Below are 18,800 nucleotides of genomic sequence, written 5' to 3'. Positions count from 1 at the left end.
TATTTTTCTCAATCCATAGGTACAATTAGAAATCATAATACCCAAAAAAAAAAAAAAAAATTGTATTAAGTACCTTGAAGTACAATGACTACAAAGTATTCCATCCTTTTACATCTATATTCTATATATATATATATATATATATATATAAAAGCTGAAGCATAGCATATATTGTTGCTACGCTTTAGTTGAGCTACATCAGTGTCCATGACATTATCCTATTTTTTTCCTATATTTTTAAATAATTTTTTTTAACATTTACTCATTTTTTTTTATATTTACAATTTCTCCAACCTTTCTCCTCCTCTTACCTTTTCATCTCCCCACTACCCTCTACTTTAATATCACTCTTCATCTTTCCCTTCATCTTCCCTTATTTTGTCTCTTCTTATTTACACCCTTTTACTATAAGTTCATTATTCTCTCTTCCATTATTTGTATAGCTTTTCCTCACAAAAAATGTTATCTCTCTCTCTCTCTCTCTCTCTCTCTCAATTTTTTGGTTGATTTTATTTATCTTTCTTGAATCTCTATGTGTTGTGTTGTTTAAACATATGACAACTGTTGTTTAAACAATACAACCAAACAACCCCTTTATCTTCTATCATCTATAATGCAATGTTCTGTTTTAGTGTTTCGATTCAAGTTATTGAGCCATGTTTCAATCTTTGAAAGCAAATTTTATCTAATTCTCTCTTACTGGACCAACTCTTTTTTAGATCATAGAGTGAAGCCAAGAGGTGTGTGTAGAAAGAGGCTTTTATCCTTTGCAATGAGTAGTGTTGGGAAAGGTAATACATAATTTAGAGTTTTCTTTTCAAACCCTATTTCATTTGATTGTTTTTATATAATATGCATTTGATTGTTTATGATTTAGCTTCATCAAATGCAGTTCTATTTTTCCTCAGAATTTGAGACTATAGAGGCGATGAAATTGTCGACGTTATATGATTTGGTGGAATGAGTTGTTGGATCTGGTGTAAGGGTTGGATCAAATTGACAAAGCTGCTAAAGCCTAAATGTTATGATTTGTGCCATTGCCTTTATTATTGTTAGTTTTTATTTACTTATTATGGTTTCTGCCCTTGAAAAACATATTGAACAATTTGGTGGGTTAAACCCCTTTGCCTCTTTAGCTCTCTTTGTCCCTTCTTTATCACTATTATTATCTTTGGTACCGGCAAAGCTATAAGTAGAGAGAAAAATAAACATATTAAAAAAAATTTGACGGCCGCAACCACCATCAGACCACCAGTAAAGTTTTTTATTCAACTTTTATAAAATTGGCCTCTTTAGTATTATGGTTAGATTGGTTTTTATTTAGGAATTTGAATTAGTGCGTAGGCCTTCATTTGGGAAGAACAGACTATTGAAACCTATATTTTTCTCCCTGAAAATAATCTATGTGTATTAGATTATATAAATGCCAACATGTTACCTTCAAAGTTCAAACCCATAATTGAAATTTGAATCAACTTTACCATCCCCTTTGGGGAAGTAGCTACTTATGCACACAAATATTAGTATATGTGTTTAACAAAATGCTCAAGTTAAAATCTGGTTAGGCTACATAATCATGCATGTAGAGAATTAGTTTGGCTGTCTATTTGGTTGCAACACCTATATGTTCTATGATATCTATTTTTGATGTCTTTGTTTTAGACTAGGTTGAGAAGTCTACAAACAAAGATTCTGTTTTGTAATTTTTATACCTTTACAAGATTTTTTTTTTTGGGTGGAATGCTTGAAATAAATAATGGAAACCAATAAGCTTTGATAGTTCTTCATGCATGAGAAGAGAAGAGAGGCCAACCCTTCACCCTCAAAGTGTTCGACAAAATGCTTAAGCCAAACTGGGAAAAAAGGGGCTTAGGCTTGGAGGCGTGACTTATAAAGATAGTGTTGACATTAAGCATCAACCATGTTTTATAATGTATCATCTTTAAAGGACGTCAACAATATTGATCTTATGGGAAAAGTTACATAAAATATTAAGAAAAAAAATGTTTTATATTACAATCTACTAAAAATGGTTTTTAAATATTTAAACCTTTCTATTTTTTATATCACTGATGTGTTTTATAGCTACCACATATACATGTGGTAACTTAAGTTTTAATATTCTTAAGTTGTTTCGGCAAAAAAAAAAAAAAAAAAAAAGAGGTTGTCACAAAGGAGGAGTTCATGTAAAGTTTTTTGCAAAATGAAATACATATTCTGTAAGGCCATTAAACTTGATAATTTGCCAATGGTGGAACCACTCACAACAATATTTGCATAGTTTTATAACTATAGCTAAAGCAATCAAGCATAGTTTTAGCTTTCAAAGAACACATATCTATCAGTGGTTAAACATTCATCTTGGGTAGTTTTAACTTTTCATATAATTTGCCTTCGCATATTCATCTATTTAATTTTAGATTTTTCTATAAAAAACTTTAATTTAGATATTTATAAGTAAACAATGAAATAATGATTCATGAAGAATAAAAAAAAAATATATATATATATATATATTATCTGTAAGGATAAGGGCCCAAGATTATATATTGGGCCTTAAGCCTTAGCCGAGGACGTTAGTTGGTCCGAGGACATGTAAATAGTAGTGAGGGTATTAAGCTTAGAGTCCCATGAGTATGTTGCAAATGGAGAGGTTGGGGAAGTTGGTCCAAGGAGTAGTATTTCCTCAAATAAACGAGGCATAGATCAAATGTATATCCTATCGTTCAAAGTGACCTCCCAGGAAGCTCTGCTGACAGAGAGGTGCATTATAAACGTACTAGAAGGATGGGAGCTAGGAAATATCTAAGGAAAAGCTGCTGCCACCACATTGAATGCTCTGTAGCTAACTTTCTGACCGCATTTATGTGAAGAAGACCCTTGAATAGTGCTGCATTGGCTAGCCCAACTCACAAAAGGTCAGAGAGGGTGTCTGATGGAACAAGTACTCAAAGAGTGACCTGGATGGTCAACAGATGGAGGGCCACGATCATTGAAAGAGAGGTATATAATGTAGGAAACCCCTGAGGAAAAAGGAATTGAGAAATCAAGAAAGAAACATTGTAGCAGTTAAGAACCAAATTTGTAATCAAACTTAATGAACGATATACAAGAACTGATCTCCTTGGACCTTGTTGAGGATGATTTTCTGTAGTTAAAATTTGTCCATCTTCTATATCTTGTCATTTGAATCCACCTTATTTGTTGTCTAACTCATTCTAGCCCAATTTTTTCAACTCACTCTCTACAAATTCATTGTTTTGGGATTTTTAGGCCTAAGTCCATTCACATTTTGGGATAGGGACTCAAATCTGGTCCTTACATTATCTATACATATTCATCCTCTGCAATTGTAACGTTACATATAATTTTGCATTTATATATTCATCTATTTTAATTTAGATGTTTATAATTAAATAATGAAATCTATGAACAAGGTAATTAAAGCAATCATACTTCTACTCTTCAGAAAGTCACCAATTTTTGTTAATTCAAAAAAAGACCTTCTACATTTCTTTGGAAAATCATTTTTTTAAAAAAAAAACTTTGACATGCCACTAACCTAACCACTTCATACTTTTAAAAAATTAAGGCTCATTAATACTTCTGTTAAGATATTAATTATGTGTGTCTTAATTGATTGAGACCAGACTAGAGAAATGCATTTTATATTTCTTTGAAAACTTAGGAAAAAAAAAAAACCTTTGACATACCACTAACGTAACTACATCTATAACTATTTAAGACATCTATGATATCTATTTCTTATTGATAATCATAAAAAATACATCTTGCAAGGGCACATACAAAGTAATAAAGAATAAATCAAGGGAAAAAAAAAGTGAAATCAAACTTATATTAGTAACAGTTAAATGGAAAATAAAGTATTCTCTAGAAAAAATGGAAAATAAAGAAGTGGTCAAGAGGAGTAAAAAAATAAAATCAACCATTACATTTGTAGGGTCAGTTTTTGCAGCCCAAGTCCAAAAAGGTATGGGTCCTTGGCCCACCGATCCCAAAACAATAAATTTTGTAGAGAGTGGGTGAAAGAGCTAGGCTAATAATGAAAATAACAATATCAAACAGCGATGCGAATGGGAAGATTTGGATTAATGTGCTCTCGGACTAATATGAATACTCCGTCCGAAGAGATGTTTTTCATTGATCATCTAAGGTTACAATTCCTGGGGCTACAACTATCTCATATATCCTTTTTCTCTCCTATTCTTCGATCCCCCTCTATCAGAGGTACCCTTCCCTTATATAGCATTGCCTTCTTGCATCTCCTCCGTCCATTTGTTCATCATCTAGGCACCTACTTGAGTACATGTCCCATCACCCCACTTTTAGCCTTATGTGAGTGGCGGTAGCTGAGAAAGCACTGTTCAGGGGTCCTATCCACATAAATGCGGCCAGGAAGTTAGGTGCAGTGCATTAAATGTGGTGGTTGGAGTATGCCTCCTTGATATTTCTCTGTTGCCGTTATCTTTATGTGTGTCCGAGGTCCCTCTCCCTCTTGACACTTGTCAAATAGATCAGTTGAACCTCCCATACTCGTGTTTGATCAAACCTCTTCGGATCCGAGGACTCATGGCTACTCGGACTATGAGCATCTCCTCGGATGGTATGCGTGCTCATCTCCAGGCATCCCCCATTGGCGTGGGCATCCGACTGAAGGTCCCATCTCCTCGGATGAAGAGTGTTCCTGATTCAGGGACTTGGGCCCAATAAGTTGGGCTGGTTTTTCTCCCCCCACATTAGCCCCTCAAAATTGTAGTTTTTCGTACGCATCCGAAGAGAAAAAGTAGGATTTTGACCTGCCCTGGAACAAAAGCTTGTAAACTGGCGAATTTGAATTGGCACGTGCATAAGTATAGGTACTGCCGCTTCATTAATGTCACTGCGGTTTCCTTATTCCCACTCCCAATCGCTGCTTTCAGGCTTCCTCAGAGCCATCAAGAACCCTCCTACAAGCCTGAAATCTTCTCTCCGATTTAGTCCCGGTGAGTCATCGTTTACCACACCTTTTAATTTTCTCTTCGGCCAACAGTTTCAACTAAGCACCATGGGGAAACTCGAGTACATGGTGGATACCCCTGAGCGATTAGAAGCATTTAGGGCCACGTACCACATCCCTCCCAACGTGGGTGTGAGGTACTGCCCCCCAGAAAAGATTCTAACGGACCGAGAGACGGGAGAAGTGGTTATTCCTCTTATCGCCTTCAAAGAAGGGGGATGACCATCCCCATGGGTCCCATTACCACTAGCTATCTCCGGAACCATAGGATCACTCCCTGGCAGTGCGCGCCCAACATGTTTAGGATTCTAGGGCCATTGACCACCTTAACCTCCACCTAGGATTGGGCCTCACCTGGCTCGATGTAGTGCATCTGTACGAATGCCACAGCCAGCAAGACGCGGGTACTACTTAAAATCCCGTCGGACGTGGTCAGGCTCATTTCTTGCCTCCCCAAATCCAACAAAGGGATGAAAGACGACTATGTGATCGTCTCGGGTGCATGGCATGACGGCCATCACTGCCCAACCAAGCGTGGAAAGCCAGGTGGGCCATGTTAGATTTAGGCATACTAACCATAGGCTTAGGGTCCTCGTCTCTTAATCGTCTTGGTTCCTTTTGTGCTTTTATTTTTGAGTCTAACATAGCTTTGCTGTGCCTTGAAACAGATAAAAACCACGTATCTCCTCGGCTAAGCCTTACGAACGTCGCCGCCCTCAATTTCCTGTTGAGATCTGAGATTTTTGTGAGCGAAGACGGACAGCTCCGATCGGCTCCTCTGATTCTGGGCTACACAGGATATCCAAAGGGTTACCAACCAGTCGGCAACGCAATTGTTCAAGGGGACCATCGCCTTGCCCGTATTGACGTTGGTTGGAAGGGTTTTTTGGGCCGTACGATCTAGAACCCGTACCACATCCACGCCCTCAAGCTATACCCCCTCTCGTCCAACCACTCCAGCAAGTCCCTCTCGTACAGGCGGCTGAAGGTGAAGGGGTTGGCTCTTCCACCTCCTCGCTAGAGGAGCAGATAGATAGATTCCGGTTTGAGGCGAGGGATCAGGAGACGTTCGAGTGATAGAGGTTTCAGACGCCGAGGAGGATACCGACAGGCACTCAGGCATTCGCCTTAATCTGTTAGCTACTCTCTCTGAAAGCTCCTCGGACGACAATATGGACCTGAGGAGTTTGATGAAAGGCAGGGGAAAAAACCCGAGCAGAAGGGTGTTGGAACGTCAACAGTAGTGACGCTGCCTCCAGCGCCTACGCAGGTTCCTGACCCAAGTCTGAAGCCCATTCCAGACTTGAAGAAGAAAAGGCCCCATGTTGAGGTCAAGGAAAAACAAGCGTTGCCAGGCAAGGGGCTAAGCAACAGAAGGTGTCGGACAGCCGAGCCTACAGGGCCTCATCTACAGAAAGCCGGGAAGAGGCTTTTGTGGCAGATGTACGCCGAGGGGAGGACCACGAATCTGGTCTCCCAAGTTGGAGCTGGATGGCGCTCCAATCCTGTGGGATACCTCCCTCAGGAACTATGACGGAGGGAGAGCGGCTATGTCGCCGAAGCCCTGCAGCAACCACTCCTCCTCCCCCACGACATGGAGTCCTACAGGCGCTTCAACCAGCAGGAGCTCTTCATGTCCCTCAAGAGGGACTTAGCCATGGTAAGTGCACCATTTATGAGTTTAAGTTTTATACTTTAATTGGCCTCGTTTCTCTTCTCAATACTGAAAGTGGTGTCGTGCAGATTACTCAGCAAGTCTATGTGGCCGAGGGGTTGAACAAGGATTCCTGGGTCAAAGCCCAAGCAGCAACCCAGTCCCGGCTTGAGGCAGAGGCATCCCTTGGAAGGCTGAAGGAGGAGCATTCTAAGATGTCCGGAGCTTAAAGAGCTGATCTCCCAGAACCGAAGCCTTGATGCCGGGCTCAAAAACACTGAAAAACAAGCCGAGGATCAGCGAAAACTGCTGCATACTACAGAGATTAATTTGGCGACCGAACGGGAGCTGGTGAAAGGCCTCAGGGCCGAGCTGCAGAAGGCTAGAGAGAACGCCAGAGCAGCCGAGCAAAAGGTTCAATTGGCCAAAGAGTCAATTGAAACCGAGAAGAAGGCGGCGTATCAGTTGGGGCAGACGTGACAGCGCAGCAACTCACTGAGCAGTTTGCCACAGTTTGTCGCGAGTACTGCGACAAACTTGGGAAAAAGCCTTGGACGCAGCTGGAGTGCCCTCGGACTCTCCCCTGAGGTTACCTGAGAGCATCTACTATGATCCTGATATCCAGGAGATCCCAGCGGACGATTCCTCTGATCCCCCGCCACCTGAGGCTTCTCGGCCAAGCCAGACCAGCCAGGCTCCTCCGTCCGCCCGGTGCAAGCAAGGAAACTGGTCAGCCAGGCGCCAAAGATAAGCCAGCTGATCCAGCCAAAGGAAAAGCCAAGGGTCAGGCGGGGAAAGAGTTTCCTCTGAGCCCAAGGAAAAGCCTCTTGAAGCTACTGCTCGGACAAGCCAGGCTGCTGATCCCTTGCCCCCTCCCGCGAAAGAATAGATATATAGGGTTTTTATTTTGCATTTGCACTTTTCGTTTTCTGTTTAAAAGATTGTAGCTTTTCCTTTCTTGTTTTGCTGATGTAAGTATATATTCTTTCTTGAATGGAATGACCCCCTATTTATCTTTGGTGCCTTTCATACATGCTTTATTACTTACTATTGCCGTACATACAATCATACATTGCAATTGTGACACAATAATAATGTAAATAACTTGACTGATGCATCATACTGGTGGTGTGAGTGATAAAAACTAGAACTGAAAAGGACAGGACGAATAAGAGTTATTGATAAGTAATGATTAGAATAAGTGCATACGCGAGTTTCGCATGTTTTCCAACATAAGTTATTACCACTCGGTTTCGGATTAAACATAACGGAGGAAGATATTTAAAAATTAGAATCGATCTAAACGCAATCAGGAATTTTAACACTAAGCCCCAGTGACGACAGCTGCGGGCGGGGTGTATTGACTAACCTGTGGATTGGTTCAAGGATTATGGGGTTTGACTGTATTCAAGTGCTAACTAACCCAAATCATCTGGTCCGAGGACTACAGGCATGATTGGGTTTAAGTTTAAACACTAGAGAACTGTAACTGAGTGCTAACTAACCCAATCATCTGGTCCGAGGACTACAGGCATGATTGGATTTAAGTTTAAACACTATAGAACTGTAACTGAGTGCTAACTAACCCAAATCATCTGGTCCGAGGACTACAGGCATGATTGGATTTAAGTTTAAACACTATAGAACTGTAACTGAGTGCTAACTAACCCAAATCATCTGGTCCGAGGCGGACTACAGGCATGATTGGATTTAAGTTTAAACACTATAGAACTGTAACTGAGTGCTAACTAACCCAAATCATCTGGTCCGAGGACTACAGCATGATTGGATTTAAGTTTAAACACTATAGAACTGTAACTGAGTGCTAACTAACCCAAATCATCTGGTCCGAGGACTACAGGCATGATTGGATTTAAGTTTAAACACTATAGAACTGTAACTGAGTGCTAACTAACCCAAATCATCTGGTCCGAGGACTACAGGCATGATTGGATTTAAGTTTAAACACTATAACGAATACTTTACGTAGAAAATTAATACGTCGGTTGAAGAAGAGATTTGGTTAATAAATAACCTCTTGAGGTTATTTACATTCCATGGGCGCGTATTACATGACCATCTAGGTCTTCTAAGAAATATGCCCCAATGCCTGCTCCTGAGGTGATACGATATGGTCCTTCCCAATTGGGTCCAAGTTTTCCCCAAGCTGGGTTCTTTGCAGTGCCTACAACTCTCCTCAACACTAAATCACCAGGCTCTAGTGGCCTTAGCTTCACGTTAGCGTCATAACCTTGCCTGAGTTTCTGTTGATAATATGCCAGCCGAACCATTGCATTCTCCCTCCTTTCCTCAATCAAGTCTAAACTCCTTTGTAGTTGCCCATCATTGTCGGCCGGATTGAATGAACTTGTTTTCATCGTTGGGAACCCGGTTTCCAATGGAATGACAGCTTCAGCCCCATAGGTCATTGAGAAGGGCGTCTCCCCAGTAGACCTACGAGGTGTAGTCCTGTAAGCCCAAAGTACGTGCGGCAGTTCGTCTACCCATTTGCCCTTCGCATCATCTAATCTCTTCTTTAAGCCATTCAGTATGACCTTGTTGACGGCTTCTGCCTGTCCATTACCCTGGGGATAGGCTGGAGTGGGAGTACCTGTTTGTAATTCCTAGCTCACCGCAATAGTTCCTGAATGCCCTGCTATCAAACTGCAAGCCGTTGTCCGAGATGAGAGTATGAGGAACTCCGAACCGGGTGACAATATTTTTCCACACAAACTTTTGCACATCAACGTCTCTGATATTGGCTAAGGGCTCAGCTTCAACCCACTTGGTGAAATAGTCTGTTCCGACCAGGAGGTACTTCTTGTTTCCTGCAGCCTTGGGGAAAGGCCCCACAATATCTAAGCCCCATTGGGCGAAGGGCCATGGGCTGGATAGCGGATTAAGGTTTCCCCCTGGCCGATGAATGTTTGGAGCGAAGCGCTGACATTGATCACACCTTTTAACGTATTCCAGTGCTTCCTTTTGCATATTGGGCCACAATAGCCTTGAGTGAGGCTCGGTGAGCCAAGGACCTGCCTCCAGTGTGGCTCCCACAGATTCCTTCGTGCAGCTCTTCTAGTAATGTCTCAGTTTCCTCGGGGTGCACGCATAACAAGTATGGTCCCGAGTAGGAGCGTCTGTATAGTCTCTGGTCCTCGGATAACCAGAACTTAGTCGCCTTCCTTCGAATTTTATCAGCTTCTCCTCTGTCTTCAGGCAGTACATCTTCTTGAGAAATCTGACTAGAGGATCCATCCAGCACGGCCCGGCTCTGACCTGGTGAATTTGGACTGCCCCTGACTTCACCTCTGTGGGCCTGTGCAAGTCCTCGACGAGGATGATCCTGGCAGCCTTGTGCCGAAGAGGTGGCAAGCGGGCCAAGGAGTCAGCATGTGAGTTCCCACTCCTGGGATGTGCAGCAAACTGAAGAGTCAAAACCTGACTGCAGCTGTTTAACGCGTCCCAGGTATCCTTGCATTTCTTTCGTCTTTTGCCTCAAACTCGCCTTGTACCTGACCTACTACCAATCTTGAGTCCGAAAATTTTATAATCTCATTTTTTGACATTTCATTTAACCTTATATATATATATATATATATATATATATAATCTTCATACACCATGACTTTTAAAAATCTAATTAACAATTCTACCTCTCATTTAATGTCTATGTTATGCAAATCATCAACCAATTATAAAAAAATAATTATAAAAAATAAAAATAAAACCATTTACAAAGTTTAGAGAGCAAAATAGTATTTTATCTAAAATATTATTACGCGCAATGCGCGGGCCTGCAACTAGTAATATTAATAGTGAATTCTATCATAAATTTAACTAATGAGAAAAGGAAGTACACAACACCAATATACTACAAGTAATGTTGCATACATAAAACAATTGAAAATTTTTTTTAGCAAAAAGGATTTGGCTTCAACTACTAATAGGAAGATGACACATGTCCCGTTATGTTAAATGCATATGACCCACTTAGTTAGTTGAGTTAAGTTATAAGGACTAAACATATTTGGAGCCAAATTTTGTCTATTTTTTCACACATGTTGAATTGACAAGCTTTCATTGGTTATAACATCAATTTTTTATTTACCATTAATAATCTGTCATATCAACAAGTATTTCATTAGTTCTCATTGAGGCCCACTACTAATACAAACTTTTTACCTATTACTAATAATCTTTCGCATGATATGTGTTTGAAAGCCAACTTTTCAATTTTTAGCTTTTATTTATAATTTAAAAAAAAAAAAATTTAACCTTTATCTCATTTTTTTCAAAGTATAAATTTACTCTAACACATTTAAAAAAAAAAAAAATTTTATCTGGATCCACGTAATCTTTTTACCCCGACACTAATAATTTATCAGATGCCCAATCTTTTTGTCAAATTTTGGACGTATATAGATTTTCTCACTAATAATTTGTCACATGGTGGTGGGTCAATCTTTTTGTCAAAATTTATGTGAATATATAGATTTTCTCATAAAAGTTACTGCATGTTTCCAACAATGTCAACGTCAGAAATCTGTTAACAATTATTCTATGATGACTGATGAGTCACATTCATTGAATTTAGGCTCCTGTTACATTCATTGATTCGTTAATGCGAGCCCCTACCAAACTTTCTCCTCGTTAAAGTAAAGTAATGTGCCCTCTTTCCGTTTGTATGTGGCAATGCCAGGACTAACACCTTTCTCGTAATTTGGTCACGTGATAAGTCGTGAATTCTTCTCTTTTTGTTTATATGTCCAGAGTAATGCTAAGGTAGTAGTACCGGCTCAATCGATGAGCTAAATAGGCAACCGCTTAAGGTTTTTAATAAAAAAATATTTTTAAATTTTTATTAATAAAAATATTCTTGTACTAATAGAAATATTAATTAAGTCTTAAATATTTACCAATAAATAAAAAGTAATTTTTTTTATTAAAAAAAAAAGTTTTCAAAACTCAATTTGTGAAGGAAATAGAAAATATGCAAAATGCTGTTTTCAGTTTCTAATTTTTAAAAGTCAATGAAAATAAGCATTTAATTAAATGAATTTGTCTTATTTAATGAGTTAGCATTAGAGTTCAAATCCTAGTAACAACATATTTTAGTATTTTCTATTTTTTTCTTCAAAAAACTATCTTTTTAATTTCAGCTAACCAAACATGTTTTTGATTTCAAAAATATAAGAAAATTGTTTTTTCTTTATATTCTCAAAAACAAGTTTTTGAAAAAAAAAATGTTACCAAACATCACCATCTCTCACACATAAATGTTAAAATAATTCATTAATCTTACACTAGTAAACAAATTTATACTCAAATTATATTTAGAAATATCAAATATATAACTTTATTAAAATTTTCAATCATAATTTTTTAGTATTTGGTTATTTCATTCAATGAATAGTGGTTATTTTAGTTGTACAATCATTGAATAATGCGATAAGTTCGTTTTAATTTGTAATTTTTTCTAAAAAAATAGTTTTTAAATGGAAAAAAAAAACCAAAAGTTAAATAAATATTCTATTAATATTCAAAGTATAAGAGTAGACCTCACTTGAAGTTGTCGCCTTAGACCTCACAATACCCTGAGCCGGCCTTGGCTAAGATCACAATTTTTACCATAATTTGCTCACATGGCAAATCGTAAGTGATAGAGTTGTGGATCCACCACTTTTATTCCACCACTCAAGACTTGTCATGTGAATAAGTTGTGACAAAAATTGTTGTGACAAAAATTGTTGTTTTAGCATTTTTCACACGTTTATTCTTTAGGACCACACCCTCCGCCAATAAACAAAGTTTCTCTCTAAATTAATTTGGGAAGAAATTCTACAAAATCCTCATATATATTTATATTGAGTGTGAATTTTGAAAATATAATAATTTGGTTGTATGTTCTTATTATATATTTATATTTAGTGTGAATTTTAGATCAATAAATTTAAGAAAATCAAAGATCAATTGCCTTGTCATCAAACAAATGTTAAAATTTTAATTTTTTGTGATCTAAAATTGTGTATAAAAAATAAATTTATTAATTAAATAGTAAATAACATTCGTTTTATACGTAATTTGATATACATACTAAGAATATAAATAACATAAAATTAAACAATTAAATTTTCAAAATTCACCATAAAAAAAAATAATATATATATATATATATATATACAAGAAGTTTAAGTGTGTATTTGGGAAGCACGTTTTGCGCTTCTCATGCCCATGTTTTGCATTTTTTTTTTTTTCCAAATCCAAGATTGTTGACTTTTAGGAGTGTGAACAGTGCCCCCACAATAACTTTTGCAACAACTATTCAGCCACTTTTTAGTAACTTTTTAGCAACTTTTTAATCATGAGACTCATAAATTTCATTTTTTAACATTTTTTTTCATTAAAATAAATTTTACAGTACCATGTAAATATTTAAAAATTATTTTTTACAGTATTTTTCAGTTTTTAATTTTTAATTTTCAGCCGTATCTAAATCTAAATGGACTCTAGTTTCACTGTCAGCGCCTACACGAGGTAGCGTTAAAATCCAATTTTATATATTATACCCAAGTGGACCCCACCCAATATCTCCCTATTATTTCTCTCTATACTCTTCCATTCCCTTACTCCAAAAAAAAAAATCATCTGAACCAAATTCCAGAAAAAAAAAAAATGTATTACGGCGATGGAGAGAATTGTAAGAGTTATTCGGAAATGGAGGAGTCGTCGGGCGGTGGCGGTGGCGGTGGCGGCGAGTACAAGACGACGGAGTCGTCTAGGAAGTGGGCACAGAAAACGGAGGAGAGCTACCAGCTGCAGCTGGCTCTGGCGGTTCGGCTGTCAGCACAGGCTGGCTGTGGGCATGATCCCAATTTCTTGGTTTCATATTCTCATCATCGGGGAACTCTCTCGTCTTCTGATTCTGCTGAGACTCTGTCTCATCGTTTCTGGGTGGGTATAATGCTACCTATATTTGCTTCTCTCTCTGTTAATGGCCGTATGTGACAGGGTTTTGTTAGCGTATATGATACGGCACCGTATTTAGGAGGAATGTTAAAATGTTCTATTATAAACTGCAAGCACAGGCACCTTTATTTGGAGTGTCACACACACCTGTGTCACGCTTGAGACACTTCTACATGTGACACTTTTACATGTCTCACATGTAGATGTGTCGCAGTGTCATTTTAAAATTAAGAATGCAGAACACAAAACAAAGAGGATTCGTGCTCAAAATAGTAATAGTAGCTTCTCCCCAAAAAAAAAAAAAAATAGTAATAGTACATTTGAAAATTAATAAATATCTTTAATCTTGTTTTGTGTTGTAATTTCTAAAAATAAAAATGCAGGACACAAAACAAAGAGATCATTCATGCTCAAAATAGTAACAGTATATTTGAAAATTAATTGGTTTGTATTGTAATTTCTACACGTCCTTCGATAGTCATGGTTTTGCTTTATTATTTATTATTACTCTTAATTTGATATATATATAAATATAACGTTATATAAAAAAAATGCTGAATAAAAAAATTAATAATTATTTAATTGACGTGTTCCATTGTCCTATTTTAAAAAAAAAATTGTCGTGTCATAACGGGTATCCGTGTCCATCCTTCTTAGCGTCCATGCTTCTTAACCAATAAGACACACTGATGAGTTGAATTTAATTGTCTTTCGAAAATGATAATACTGATTTCGCTAAATTGGACAATGCACTCGCATGGTTCAATTTAATTGGAGGGCTCTTTGTTTGGTTTGGGAGGATGGAAAAATAGGTGATAAAAATGATTTAGTTTTTCACATGTGTATTTGGTTGGAAGGATGGAAAGTGGAGGAATGAAAAACTCCTTTGTTTGGTTAGGAAGAAAAAACACCTAAAGAATTGTAGTTAAGTTTTGGACAAATAAAAGGCACTTATCAATAATTTGTTGTTTTGGGTGTGATTTTTTATAATTAATGTATGATTAGACATTTGGACTTAAATTTTAAAAATAGTATTAAAAAAAAGGATAAAATATTATTTTGGTTCCTAAACTTTAAAATTTCGTTTTCAATCCCTAAGCTATTGAAAGGTTGATTTTTTGTCCTTAAACTATTGAAAATATTTTACTTACTGTACTTAAACTTTACCAAAAGAATGATTTTTTACCCTAAACTATTGAAAAAAGTTTTTTTTTTTTTTTTTTTTTTTTTTTTTTTTTTTTTTTTTTTTCTCTAAACTATTAAAAAAACTATTTACAAAGTTTGAGGATGATTTTTTTTTTTTTAATTTAGGGATGAAAAAAATAAACTTTTAATAAATTTTAGGGACCAAAATAGTATTTTACCCTAAAAAAATTATTAAATGCTCTTCAACTTATATCCTTATGGAACTTGTTAACAAAAGACCAGTAATGCTATAGACACAACTTCTTTCTTGATAATTCAATAATTGAAGGAGCAAAGATTTGAGTCCTGATGCTTCATTGGAAACATTAAGAGATACCAGTTGGGTTACAAGTTCTTGGCTACGGACACAATTTTCATAATTGTTGACATGGTTTACTATGAGTGGTGAAAAAAAGGTGGTGGGTCTATGTAAAAAGTTGCGTCCACCACTCATAGTTGACCACTTTAGCAAGTGTGAAAAATTTCGTGAAAAAAGTTGTGGCTGTAGCATTATTGTACTATTGTTATAGTAATACGTTAATACTCCCTCTATCTCATATTATTGGTCATGTTTAGAAGATTTAACTCTTTAAGAAGCATCATCTTTCAAAGTTAAAGGTAGAGGTTCCCGAGATTATTCTCTTTAATGTAAACTTAAAAGGAGTAGTTCCAATAAATGGTAAATTGGAAAAAAAATTATTATGTTCATTGAGCTTTTAAAGAGGACCATATTTTAGAACATCTTAAAATGGAATATAGGAGTAACAATATGGGACGATGGGAGTAACTTTTTGTAGTATATGATACTGATAGGTTTTTGTGCTGTCATGTTTCATCATAAGGCTCGTAATATTTGAATAAAGATTGGCATTTATAAAGTATGGCAGTGATGGCTTTGATTATATGCATGTTGGAAATAATTTTAGCTTAAGTCACTTGGTTCTTGGCCTACCAGAACTATTTCTTTACATTGGATTTCACCATTACATGCAACAATCTCTCTTCATGTGTGAGGCTTTACTAGACCTCAACTAACATAGAGCATAGAGCAGAAAGTCTGGCAACTACTCTACCATGGAAATGCCATAACACGAGGTCCCTTGTGTCAACTGTATAGGAAATGATTAAAGACCTAACAAGTTAATATCTCTATGCAGCCAATGCTTTGCTTGAGAACCTTTTCTATTTTTCTCATTGCAAATGATGCTTTTGTTAAAAGTTAAAAATTTGGGCTTCATGTTACTCTGCTGATTTCCAAAAATGTTTTGTTGATTGTTATTCTTTTTGCTCAAAGTTCATGTTCTAGTAGAGATTTTGATTTATGAGTGTTAACTCTGCACTGACTTAGTGGCTGGAGGTGGTGTCTGTTTTAGGAGAGAATAGTTCACAGGAAATGATCCTGCCAAAGGAACTTCGTAGCTCCACCTATTGGGAGCTTGGAAGGAATGGGGGAAGGGAAGGATGGTAAAATACGTAGAATTTATTTCTTACTTTTACGTGCTCTCCATTCATCATTTCTTTCATTTTGTCCTTTTTAGAACAAAAGAGGGTTACTGATTATGTCTCTTTGTTTGTTTCTTCATATATAGATTCTGTGTTTTTTTGAGAAATTGTCATGGAGACATTTGTTAGTATATATGGTTCACTTTGTAATGGTGGCTGAAAATTGTATAAAGACACCAACAACCTCGTAACTCAATTGGCACCTCTTGATGTTTCCAGTGAAGACGTCCAGAGTTCAAATTCCCTCACCCCCAACTATTGAATTATCAACAACAAAAAAAAGTATAAAGACAAGGTTGAATTAGCTGTGTTTCTGAAATTTTAGCAATCAACCAGAGGATTTTCTGGTGTTATGTTTTTCTAACTTTTGTTGCTGACCTCTATGCGTGCAAACATTCAATTTCATCTAATAGTTTATTCTTTTTCCATTGCAAAAACTTAATTATGACAACACCTACTTTCTTGAATACCATGACTTTGATTTTATGATTGTCTGCCAAGTATATTATGTTTTCCTCTTATTTTCAAATGTACTAGGTGAATGGCTGTTTGTCCTACTTTGACGAAATTCCAGATGGGTTTTACCTAATCCATGGGATGGATCCATATGCATGGACCATAAGTACTGATCTGCAAGACAGTGGCCAGATCCCATCTTTTGAATCTTTGAATGCTATTGATCCTTGTGATGATTTGTCAATCAAAGTGGTTTTGATTGATAAATCTAGGGATCCTGGTTTGAAGGAACTACAGAATAGATTACGTAGTCTTTCTGGTGGTTGGATCACCACAAAAGACGTGATTGATCAGCTGGCAACCCTTGTGTGTAATAGAATGGGGTGAGCTTCATGCTACTTGTTAAATGTATATCTTGAATGTTGTTAAACTTGCAATTCTTCTTTCCTTGTAAACAAACTTTTTCTGTTGTTACAAGGGGTGCAGTTTTTACTGAAGAACATCTGGGTGCACGCTGGGAGGAGTACACTGAACTTCTGAAACGCTGCCTAGGCTCTGTTGTCCTTCCAATTGGAAGCTTATCTGTCGGCCGCTGTGTCCATCGTGCATTGCTGTTTAAAGTAATTCTCACAACCTTAATGTAATGTGATGATCGTGCATTGCTGTTTAAAGTAATTCTCACAACCTTAATGTAATGTGATGAACTCTACAACAATTTGTTGTTGTTTCACAAAAATATTATTTTGGCAAACCACCTATTTTAAAGTACATGAAGTTCCAATTTTGTCACTAAAGTTCAGAAAGGACCATCAAGTCCTAGAATAATTTTATATTACATGATTAAGTCTTTTCATCAGTCTGACTAGCAGAAATTGGGGATGTGCCATATCTTATGTGGTTGCTATAAACATTTGCATGTGTACCTAGCAAAAATGACGAAATGTTATCTTATAATAAACTTTTATTATTTTTCTTTGTATTTAATTCATAACAAAATTTTGAAATTTAAGATTTTTTTTTTTTTGGACATTTCAGTCATAATTGCTTCATTAACATTTTCCTTTGACTGATGGAAGGACCTAACTATAACGTTATTGTTTATTTGAGGACTTGATGCAGATTTCTAAACTCTTTAAGGACCAATTTGGAACTTCAAGTACTTTTCTTTTACTAAAATAGGTGTTTCCCTTATGTTTAATAAGAAATGATTCACACCTAGCCCCAAGTCATTTATTTATTTTTTCCTTTTGTTAGTATAGGTGATATTGGCATAAATGCTTCTCTTGAACTCGTGTATGATAAGTATTAGAGTTTGACTCAGATTTCTATTCTAATTTGGTTTGGATTTCTTGGTATGGAAGGAAGTTTAATCCTATGTCAAAGAAGTGAAGAGTCATTGTTTAACAAGGAATAGGAGTTTGAGCCCTGTATATAGACTCAATATTAAGAGGTTGGTGGCTTTTCCTCAATAGATCCTCCCATATGGGGTGACGAGAAAACTTTTACAAAAATATGAATGAGATTTTTCAAAGAATAGTTTGGTAGATTTTTTTGGGTTTAAAGATATCAGTGTTTATGAGTTGATAGTTTGTTTTGTTAGTGTGATAGTAGTATTAGGTGTATTGGGGCTTTTGGATTGTGAGTTTGTGTGTGTGAGGTTTGTGAGTTAGTTTGTCTTTGTGAGCGGTTTTGTTTATGCTTGTGGTTTTGAGGTTTGTGAGTGTTTTTTGGAGAGTTTGTGAGTTTCGGTTTGTGAAATTTGATTGAGAATGATTGTAATCCATATTGTTGATGGTAGATTTTGGGGCATTGCCTGTGGATGTAGGCATGCAGTTTGCCAAACCACGTTGAATATTTTGTCTTGCGTGGATATTTGTGAAAATAAGGAAGACAACTTGATGGAATTTGAGTCAAGGTGGAGATTTGTTAGAGTTTGGCTCAAATTACTATTCTAATTTAGTTTGGATTTTCTTGCATGGAAGAAATTTTATTTATTCTCAGAAGTAATTGAAGGGTCAT

The 18,800-nt window shown here is 36.7% G+C and overlaps 1 protein-coding gene across 1 annotated transcript in view; it reads left to right on the top strand.

Annotated features, from left to right (window-relative positions):
* The first annotated feature begins 13,271 nt into the window (after positions 1 to 13,271).
* LOC111982957 (serine/threonine-protein kinase CTR1) overlaps positions 13,272 to 18,800 on the top strand; it is a 15,700-nt gene continuing 10,171 nt past the window's right edge. Inside the window, exons 1-3 of the mRNA XM_065759844.1 lie at positions 13,272 to 13,622; positions 16,863 to 17,164; positions 17,260 to 17,422. Of these exons, the coding sequence (XP_065615916.1) occupies positions 13,344 to 13,622; positions 16,863 to 17,164; positions 17,260 to 17,422 (744 nt within the window). The 5' untranslated portion in view covers positions 13,272 to 13,343. The remainder of the gene's footprint in view (positions 13,623 to 16,862; positions 17,165 to 17,259; positions 17,423 to 18,800) is intronic.

This window comes from Quercus suber, unplaced genomic scaffold (assembly GCF_002906115.3).
Source record: "Quercus suber isolate HL8 unplaced genomic scaffold, Cork oak 2.0 scaffold_344, whole genome shotgun sequence".
Classification (NCBI taxonomy): Eukaryota; Viridiplantae; Streptophyta; class Magnoliopsida; order Fagales; family Fagaceae; genus Quercus; species Quercus suber.
Note: the sequence above shows the minus strand (reverse complement) of the source record. Positions and strands in the feature narration are given on the sequence as shown.